Source organism: Colletotrichum fioriniae (assembly GCF_027942845.1).
Source record: "Colletotrichum fioriniae strain IMI 355084 chromosome Unknown scaffold_7, whole genome shotgun sequence".
Lineage (NCBI taxonomy): Eukaryota > Fungi > Ascomycota > Sordariomycetes > Glomerellales > Glomerellaceae > Colletotrichum > Colletotrichum fioriniae.
The window spans coordinates 1212858-1222933 of NW_027076843.1; the positions used below are offsets into that span (position 1 = coordinate 1212858).

At 55.1% G+C, this 10076-nt stretch overlaps 3 protein-coding genes across 3 annotated transcripts; 2 read left to right on the plus strand and 1 right to left on the minus strand.

Moving 5' to 3' along the window:
- Positions 1-703: 703 nt before the first annotated feature.
- On the plus strand, positions 704-4231 carry NIT6 (Nitrite reductase [NAD(P)H]; the record flags this gene model as incomplete). The annotated part of the gene is made up of 4 exons (XM_053194965.1): positions 704-762; positions 815-965; positions 1017-3025; positions 3085-4231. The coding sequence occupies 4 exons, from the start codon at positions 704-706 to the stop codon at positions 4229-4231; spliced, it is 3366 nt and encodes a 1121-aa protein (XP_053047536.1).
- Positions 4232-6950: 2719 nt separating this feature from the next.
- N0V96_006497 (uncharacterized protein) lies at positions 6951-7757 on the plus strand (the record flags this gene model as incomplete). The annotated part of the gene is made up of 1 exon (XM_053194966.2): positions 6951-7757. One exon carries the CDS (start codon positions 6951-6953, stop codon positions 7755-7757), a length of 807 nt encoding a protein of 268 aa, XP_053047537.2.
- A 308-nt stretch (positions 7758-8065) lies between these two features.
- On the minus strand, positions 8066-10050 carry N0V96_006498 (uncharacterized protein; the record flags this gene model as incomplete). Its single annotated transcript, XM_053194967.2, has 6 exons — positions 8066-8110; positions 8214-8611; positions 8726-9400; positions 9475-9559; positions 9633-9724; positions 9780-10050. The coding sequence occupies 6 exons, from the start codon at positions 10048-10050 to the stop codon at positions 8066-8068; spliced, it is 1566 nt and encodes a 521-aa protein (XP_053047538.1).
- Between the last annotated feature and the right edge of the window lie 26 nt (positions 10051-10076).

A 10076-nucleotide genomic window follows, 5' to 3' on the forward strand; every position in this document is an offset into this window, starting at 1 on the left:
TGCGTGTTGTCTCAGTAGGGTCGTCCAATCAGGCCTGGCTCAAATCAAATAAGACTAAGCTTATCTGCCGCATTACAACGATAGCGGAACCTCGTCTGTCTTTCTCCTAGGAGACTCGAAACAAGTCTCCCCACGCGGTTGGTGGTTTCGGGAGACTATTAACGCGCAGCAGGTGGGAGGGTGGTGTCTCTTTCTCCGCGGCGCAACGAGAGCCGCCCCTTGTGGGTCCGGCAATGGGATCTCTGATTGGCCTGTTTGGCTCTTATCATCCGATGGTCTCCCACCTCGTTATCATGTCACTCGACTTCACGGGCGTACAATTGCTCAATGGTAATACCTACCCGTGCCACCACAAAGTACTTTGACCCCAAACTCTCTGAGTTCTAAACCGTGGAGATGCTCAATCAGATGTCATCGTCTCAGCCCTGCGACCAATCAGCGCTCGTCGCTCTTGGGCACCTCGCGCTGGTCATCCATCTCGCCGGAGATGCTGATCCCAGAGGACCAAGCTTGCACTGACTTCATTGTGCGCCGAGGGAGAATGATGCGGCTTTTATCATGGCCTAATGAGCCCGAAGACCTCCGATATTAGATCCTGTGGGAAGTCCTACTGTTTCCTCGTTTTTCGCCTTTCGATTCTCCTTCGCTCTCTGAGTGCACTCTTCCTGCTTATCACGTCTCGTTGGTGATTTGCATTTTCAATATGGCGGAACGAAAGAGACTCGTTGTTGTCGGCCTGGGAATGGTCGGCATCGCCTTCATGTAAGTCGTGCGAGACATCAAAGGTGTGATCTGACTAACTAACCGTTCCAAGTGAGAAGATGCTAAAGTTGGACGCCCGCGCAAATGAGTACAGCATTACGGTGCTCGGAGAGGAGCCTCACCTTGCATACAACCGCGTCGGCCTTACAAGCTTCTTTGACCACCGAAAAGTCGAGAATCTCTACCTCAACCCAGAAGAATGGGTATGTACAGCTGCTATTTTTCGCCACTGTCTTTGCTGATCCCTTGACCAGTACCACAGCACGCCTCAAGGCTCTTTGGGCTACCACGTCAATACCAGAGTCACTGATATTGACTCCCAAGCCAAAAAGGTGACCTGCTCGAATGGAGAGATCCTACCGTACGACATTCTAGTCATTGCCACAGGCTCAGATGCCGTTCTTCCCAAGCACACACCAGGGCACGACGCAACAGGCGTATTCGTCTACCGGACGATTGACGACCTGATCAACCTCATTGCCTTCGCCGCCCAAAGGAAAGGCACCGTGGGGGCGGTTGTCGGTGGTGGTCTCCTCGGTTTAGAGGCCGCCAAGGCGATGATGGACTTGGACTGCTTCGACAAGGTGAAACTAATTGAGAGGAATCGGTGGGTGCTGAGCCGGCAGCTAGACAACGATGCGGGGTCCATGGTCGTGGACCAGGTCAGGGACCTCGGCCTCGATGTGCTCCTCAGCAAGCGCGTGGGGAAGATTGAGGTGACGAGCGACAATCACGTCCAGGGCGTAGTCTTTGAGGACGGTGAGCGTATGGACTGCTCCACGATATGTTTCGCCATCGGTGTCCGACCACGAGACGATCTAGCGCGGAGAGCAGGCATCAAATGTGCTGATCGCGGCGGCGGCATCGTTGTTGGAGACGACTTAAGCACCAGCGCACCAGACATATACGCCATTGGGGAGTGTGCAAGCTGGCAAAGTCAGACATTCGGTCTCATCGCTCCCGGAGTCGAGATGGCCGACGTCCTGTCCTTCAATCTCACACAGGCCAAGCTGCACCAGCCCCGGTTATTCAAGAGACCCGACCTTAGCACGAAACTAAAGCTCCTGGGTGTCGACGTTGCCAGCTTTGGCGATTTCTTCGCCGACCGAGATGGCCCGCAATATCTGCCTCCCAAAGCGGCAAAGAAAGCGAAAAAGGAAGACGAGCAAAGCACCATCAAGACCTTGACAAATGGCTTACCACCGGCTCCTGTCAAGGCCCTCACATACCGCGATCCGTTCCAGAATGTGTATAAGAAGTACATTTTTACCGAGGACGGCAAGTACTTGCTGGGTGGCATGATGATCGGTGATACAAAAGACTACATCAAGCTAGTACCCATGGTCAAGAACATGAAGGAGCTGGATATGCCACCTAGTCAGCTCATTCTCGGGGCCAAAAAGGAGGGCGAAGACGACGGCGACGACTTGACGGACGACACCCAGATCTGCTCATGTCACAACGTGACCAAAGGCGACGTGGTCAACAACGTCAAGGACGGGACCTGCAAGACGCTCGGCGAGGTCAAAGCGTGCACCAAGGCCGGAACCGGCTGCGGCGGCTGCATGCCCCTCGTGACGACAATATTCAACAAGACCATGCTGTCCATGGGCAACGAGGTCAAGAACTATCTGTGCGCCCACTTCAATTACTCCCGCGCCGACCTGTACAACATCATCCTCGTTAAGAAGCTGCAGACCTTTGAGGACGTCATGCGCGAGGCGGGCAACGACCGGAACTCGCTCGGCTGCGAAGCCTGCAAGCCTACCATGGGCAGCATCTTTGCTTCGTTATGGAACCGTCACGTCATGGACAAGCCCATGCACGGCCTCCAGGAGACCAACGACCGCTTCCTCGGTAACATCCAGCGCAACGGCACGTACAGCGTCGTCCCGCGGGTGTCTGCGGGCGAGATCACGCCCGACAAGCTCATCGCCATTGGCAACGTGGCGTCCAAGTACAAGCTGTACACGAAAATCACTGGCGGACAGCGCATCGATATGTTTGGGGCCAAGAAGCAGGACCTCTTGGATATCTGGCGGATGCTGGTCGAGGCCGGTATGGAGTCCGGGCATGCGTACGCAAAGTCGCTGCGGACGGTCAAGAGTTGTGTGGGCACGACGTGGTGCCGATACGGCGTCGGCGACAGTGTGGGCATGGCGGTGCGGTTGGAGGAGAGGTACAAGAGCATTCGCGCGCCGCACAAGATCAAGGGCGGCGTCAGCGGGTGCGTCCGCGAGTGCGCCGAAGCGCAAAACAAAGAGTATGTTGCCAGATAAATCCTACTCCTGAAGTGAACGAAATCGCTAACTTGTCTCCCAGCTTCGGCCTCATCGCTACAGACAAGGGCTTCAACATCTTTGTGGCCGGCAACGGCGGCGCCAAGCCCAAGCACTCTGAGCTGCTGGCCAAGGACGTCCCGCCCACCGAGGTTATCCCCATCATCGACCGCTACCTCATGTTCTACATCCGCACCGCCGACAGGCTTCAGCGCACGGCGCGCTGGCTCGAGAATCTCCCCGGCGGCATCAAGTACCTCCAGCAAGTCGTCCTGGAGGACAAGCTCGGCATTTGCGCCTCGCTCGAGGCCCAGATGCAGGAGCTCGTCGACAGCTTCTTTGACGAGTGGGCCGAGGCCATCAAGAACCCGGCCATTGCGGCCAAGTTCAAGCAGTTTGACAACACGGAGGAGACGCTCGACAATATGGAGGTCGAGCTCGATCGTGATCAGCCAAGGCCGGTGTACTGGGCGCCCGAATCCGCAAAGGAGGACTTCAAGGGGTTGAAGGAGAGGTGGAGCAGTACAACTTGGCAGCCCATGTTGCCGGCGAGTCACTTTTTCGGCGCGGACGAGACGCCGAATGGCATCTCGGCGACGGTGAAGCGCGGGGATACGCAGCTTGCTGTGTGGCGGGTTCGGGGCCGGTATTATGCCACGCAGCAAATGTGTCCTCACAAGAGGCAATTTGTGCTTTCCGACGGGCTTATCGGCGAGGAGCCCGGTGCTGCGGAGACGTGCGATGATGCGAAGAAGCCTGATTCCGGATGCAACGGCGGTCCCGATACCAACGGCAGCGGTAACGGTAATAACGGGGCGAAACGGCCGGCACCGTGGGTCTCGTGCCCGTACCACAAGCGCAACTTTGACCTCGCGGACGGGAGCTGCAAGAACGACGACGAGGTGAGCATCGCGACGTTCGCGGTGGAGGAACGCGCGGGCGACGGGATGGTGTATGTGAAGCTGCCCCCCGTGGAGGAGCTCGACGCGGCGCTGGGGACGAAGAAGTGGATGGTCAAAAAGGGGGAGGCCGGGGCGGCGCCGTTTGAGGCGCTGGATAAGAAGATTCGGTTCAAGGGGCACCGGGCCAAGAGGCCTGGTGTCAAGCCGATGGGGGCTTTGGGGATGGAGAAGGCGAGGGCTATGGTTGTTGGTGGTGGTGGGGGGTGCGGGAGTGCGCCGGATTGGTGATGGAGTGTTTGGATAGATGGATGAGGAGTTAGTGGGGTTGGATATATCGGTTGACTAAGGTATACAGGTTAGCAAACATGAGCGATTCTGATTTTGAAGACAAATGGTGCCGTTGATCAAGAAGTTTGAGTGACTTCTTTACGAGTTCTATACTACTACGTTAGTCGTACTTTCACCAAGCAAAAGACATCAATTTCTATCTCTATCTTCGAAACTACACTGCTCCATATCAGCATGAAACACCACTACTAAAGTCACTGCATCTCATAGTCAAGACCGAGAGACCTAGCGATGGGGGCTATATAAAGAAGATTTCAGGGAGTGTCGAGTCTTTCGTTGCAGACTGCGGTTGAGGCAGCAGCGGTGCGGGGGTGGAAGTACATGAGAATCGCGCCGGTACGGGCTCGGTTGGCTGATAACGGTATATGAGTTTTTACTGAACACCATCCATCCATAAAAGTACAAGTCCTGAACGGTCATCCAGCAGTCCCCAGCCTACCTAGTAATCAACGTATTCGCTCACGGATACGTTGATGCGAGTACGTGCTAGTACATAGAGTCTGGAGTTAAGGGATCATAAGTGAAGGGGAAAGAAAGAGAAGATGCGGCCTGCTTAGTAGTCTGAGAGAAGAAATAGGGTTCAACCAGTCGTGTCATCTGTCTCTTTACACTGCAGAGTACAAAGATGGCTTTTATGAGTGATTACCGTCGCAAAGATAACCGAATTTATAGGAAGTCATCATCAAATATTAAGTTGAGACTGGCGGTGTCACATCCACCTAAACTCGTTGCGAGGCTTCAGCAGAAGGTTCCCCGTCGAGGCGTGAAATCGTCCCGATATGCAGTGGGAAAGAACCGATGACTTGTTGAGAAGGAGCCATACAGTCAACTGCCCCGTACAGTCACCAGCTGGATATGGTATTTAGGGTGGCTAATTGCTTCATCTGCCACCATCGGATGAGGAGATGCCTTAGCGCAATAGTTGGGACTGCCCACTCCCGACCTCAACGCTGGGCAATTGACCCCGGTGCTTTTTGTTTTTGAAGGTCTCGAGTTCGAATCTCCCTTGCAGAAGGTTTTCGTCGGGCTTCATGCAGTGTGTGTTGTTGAGCGATGTTATCAGTCCTCGTAGCGACAAGGTCCGAGGGTTGAATCTAGGTGCAAAAGAGAGTTTTGGAATGATTCAGAACTAGTTACATTCAGGTTTTTGGAAGAGTCAGCAAGTGCCCGGGGTTCTCAGCCTTATAGCGAGATATTCAGATTGTGTTTGAGTCTTTGAGTGTATTAAACCTCCGCGGAGTACGGCAGAGCGGCACTCGTCGAGGAAGCCTCGGATTCGCATTAGTGATGCCGCATTCGTATCTCCCGCTGCTTCAGCGGTTCCACCCGCGGTTCCCCCACAGTCTTAGCGTGACGACTAGCGGTTTGATCTGCAAGAGATTCCCCGGTAGGTGTCTCTGTCACTCTAGTGTAGAGCTTTGGTGCTTGGTCAGGTTCCTCGTTTACTTCAATGGAGACCTCGTAATTGACTTACGAAATCTCCCCGTATTCGGCTTGTACCGGCCCTTATTGGACAACAAACTTCGTAGCCAGTGCACTTTGATCGTTCGCATTCTCTTTTTCTTTTCATTGTTCTCCCTCATTTCTCTCCCGAGTCCTAACCCTTTCCCAATCTCTTACCCGCCCGCCCGCCCACTCTTACGAATCCGAACCCGCCTCAACACTGAACTTCCAGTCCCACGGAATCCACGGTGTCTCTCTCCACCACGAAAATTCAACCAACGGTGAACCTGAACACAACCCTTGTCCATCCTTGCTCCGTGCCGGCATATCGCGCGCCGCCGCCCATGGAGAAGCGTACAAGGCGCCTCGGTCACAAGAAATCGAGGAACGGATGCCAGCGCTGTAAAGCACGTCGTGTCAAGGTACGATAAGGTCCCCAGTGTGTGTTCGACACGACTCCGTTATCGTTCCTATGTATTAGCCATGAACTCATGTTTTCTTTGTGTGTGTCTCGTGTAGTGTGACGAGGAACGGCCGTGTCAGAAGTGTGTTGCCCATGGGGCACACTGCAGTCTCCTCGATCGTCCTGCATCGGTAACGGCCCCTCTCACGCCACCCGCCGCAGCCAAGCTTGCCCAGCATGAGCAGCGATACGCGCCTATTCAGCAGGCCGCACCGGCGGTGACGACCTCATCAACCTCGTCTTCAAAGCAGTCAAGTCATGGCATGCAAGAAGTGGCGAGTGAAGCAGGTCTCACGCCCATCACTGCAGGTATGATATGATCAAATTACAATCTCACATCACAGATCCTTGGCATCTATCTCCTTAAACTAAACAATTAACCTCGTCTCCTCAGTGAGCAGCACTTCTCCCTATCCCGGGGGCGAAGCGGCGCCAGACCCTCGCAACCCCGCCACAGATCCCTGGGATCTCTCGGAGGATTGGCTACAGAGTTTACGCCTGATGCACCACTACAGCACCAGTACCCGGCACGTCCTGCCAAAGGATGCCTGTACCGAAGAGCTCTGGAAGACGGCTATACCCGAGATGGCTTGCTCTCACGTATGTCAGAACCTTACCCCGACGGGCCAACTATGCTTCCATTCCACACACCCCTTCTACTATCATGGAGACGTAGTGGGGGGAATGGAACGAGAAGAGATTTATGAACCAGTTCGTCTTACTAACACCGCAACTCAACCACAGAAATTCCTAATGCACGGCCTATTGGCCTTATCCGCCCTTCATTACGCCCATGTCCACCCGCAGGAGCGGAAAAAGTACGACATCATTTCGGTGAACCACCAGAACGAGGCGCTGCGCTTCTTCGCCCTCCGCCTTAACGACATCAATAAGGACAACTGCGAGGCCTACTTCTTCCTGGCGACGCTCATCTTCATCGTCAGCATCTGCTCCGTCGCACACAGCGAGGGCGTCGGTAGGTCCATCGCCCTCAGCGACGTCTCGCAGTCCTTTTCGCTCCTCCACGGCGTCAAGGGCATCCTTGACTTCCAGCCCATCGAAGCCTGGAGGCAGCGCGGGGGTCCCCTCGACGGCCTGCTGCGCCCGCCCGTACTAACGCAGGGCGGCTGGGTGTCGACGTCGACGTTCCAGAAGCGCCTCGACGCCATCACCTCGCTGGCGAGAGAGGTGCCCGCGTCCTTCACCGACGTCATCAACCCGCAGTCCGTCTGCGTGCTGGCGCTGGAGGGCCTGCGGAGGGCGCACCAGATGAGCAGGGGCGAGGGGGAGAAGCCCGGCGGGGTGTGGGGGTGGTCGGCTACCCTGCCCGCCATGTTTATCGACATGGTTGCTAGCGGGCACCCTACGGCGCTCGTCATCCTGGCGCACTATGCAGCGCTGGCGAAGCCGTGTGAGAAGGCCGACTGGCTTTGCGACGGGTGGAGCGGCGCGGTGATGCGCTTGATTGAGAGGACGTTGGAGGATGAGTGGAAACCGTGGATCGAGTGGCCGAAGCGCAGCGTCTTTGAGAGGATTGACGTCGATGATATGGAAGTTTGAATTGATACCCCCATCACTAGTATCTCGTCTATAATAAATCCCTGAAATCAAGATCAAAAAGTGGCCAATTCCAGAAGCATCATAAAGATCATCGGCGCTATGTACATTCGATGCGGCCAATTTCAAGATGCCTTTTTTTGTCAAGGAGTCCCGAGGAAGCGGGCAGGGCGGTCCATAACCTCAAAACATATCGCTCGTTACTCGGCACTCTTCTCGGGTGAAAGCAACGCATTATTGTAAAACAAAGTCCATTCCCCTCAAATCTCGTATCCGTATCCGCATCTCAACTTTCGCTTCCATAATGCCCCTTACAGCTTTCTGATCATGATTGTTTTCTTGGGATCCGGAACAGTCTAGCAGTCCACGTCAGCGTCACTCATTCCATTTGACAGGATAATCATATCCCCTAGATCGAAGTTTGAAAAAAGGGGAAGGGAGCAAAAAAAAACCACTCACAGAAGCGCCAAAAGCCAAATTCTCATATCTCTCCGTCACCCCCTCGGGCAACTTGATCTCGTAATTGCAAATGATATTCGCCATAATCATCTTGATCTCATTCACCGCAAAGAACCGCCCAGGGCAGGCGTGTTTGCCGTAGCCGAATGTCAAGTGCGTGGTGCCGACGCTGACGAACTGGGCCTGCATGACGACCTCTGCCGCCTTGGTGCCCGAGGTGGCGAGCTCTTTTGCCTCGCGGAGCTTGTAGAAGCGCAGGGGGTCAAAGACTTCTGGATCGGGAAAGATTTCGGGGTCGTTGTTCATGCCGCCTGCGGGGACCTCGATGAACATCCCCTCGGGGATGGTTTGGCCGTTGGGGAGGGTTACGTTTTTAAGGACTTTGCGGGTGAAGGATGCTAATAGTGAGAAAAGGGGGGGGAAGATGTTAGTTCTTGAATGGTGAGACGGGATGAAAGCCAAGTCTATCGTTCCCATCGGGGACGTTATGTATGTGGCGAGTCAGGACATACCTGCTGAAATCGGGTTGACGCGCATCACCTCCTTGAGGAAACTATCCAGCTTCTTCATGTTCTGCAGCGCGCCGCTCGTAAAGTTCCCACCAGACTCGGCGAGAGCCTCCTGAATATCGTCCCGAAGCAAGGAATTGATCTCAGGCTTCGCCGCAAGCCAGTAAATCGCATTCAACGTCGTCATGGACGTCGTATGAATCGCCGCAAAACTAACACCCAGCTGCGCCATCGCCATCTCGCGATCGCTCAGCTCACCAAACTTGGCCTGCGCGTTAAGGAGCCACTGCAGCATGTCGTCAGGCTCGCGGTAATCATCCCTCTTGGCGGCCTCTTTCCGTGCCGTGACGATAGGGCGGAAGACGGCCTCGGCGTCGACGATGCGCTTGTAGAGCTTTTTGGTGGTGGGCAGCCAGGAGGCGACGAGGGGCCGGAGGAAGGAGGGGACGAGGGCGATGACGTGGACTGCGGTCATGAGGTCTACGGTGTAGGAGATTGAGGCGTCGAGGTAGCGTTCGTCGCGGCAGAGCTCGGAGCCGATGAAGACGCGGCCCGAGACCATTGCGATGATGCGGAGGAGTTTGGCGTTGATGTTGGTTTCGGTCCAGGAGGGGGATTGGGGGAGTTCAAGGCGCATGGAGTCGATGACTTCGTCTGAGATGCCTTCGTTGAGGCGGGCTGTTTTTGAAAGGGGGGATGTTAGCTGGGAGGAGAAGGTTCTTGATATTGGGTGGATTATGGGGTTTACGAACGTAGAGCTGGGGTTAGAGAGGCTCTGACGGCGTGGATGATGATGGGCATGTCGTTTGAGATTTGTGTGTATTTGACTTGCATAGACTTTTGGTCAAGTTAGCTTTCTGGACTGTTGTAATAGCTAGGGGAGAAGGTGAAAAATGGGCACTTCGCGTACCTCGTCGATGGCCTTGGTGAAGCTGATGACATCGTCGGGGACCTTCTTCAACTCGGGGAGGTATTTGGGAGGCACACAAATGGTATCCTTCTCTAATGGCGTGTAAGTCAGCGCGAGTCTGTCTTGACCCATGTCTGCAAAACTCACTTTTGGATGTCGTGATGCGGAAGATGCTGTCCTTGAACTGCTTATACCCGTCGGCGTACATCTGCGGTCCTTTGCCCGCCAGAAACGCTTTCCTGCGTGCCCACTTTCCGCCCTGTCCCACGACGGGGACGTGGGCCACGGGATCGACCTTGAACCAGCTCTGCGCGAGGAGAGCGAAGACGATAAAGACGAGGCCGGCTGTCGCTGCTGGCCAGTGTTGATGGTCGAACGAAGTGCCTGCAGCGGCGACAGGGTCGGTTGCGTTTGTCATGTTGTGTGGCGAGTGTGGCCCTTTCG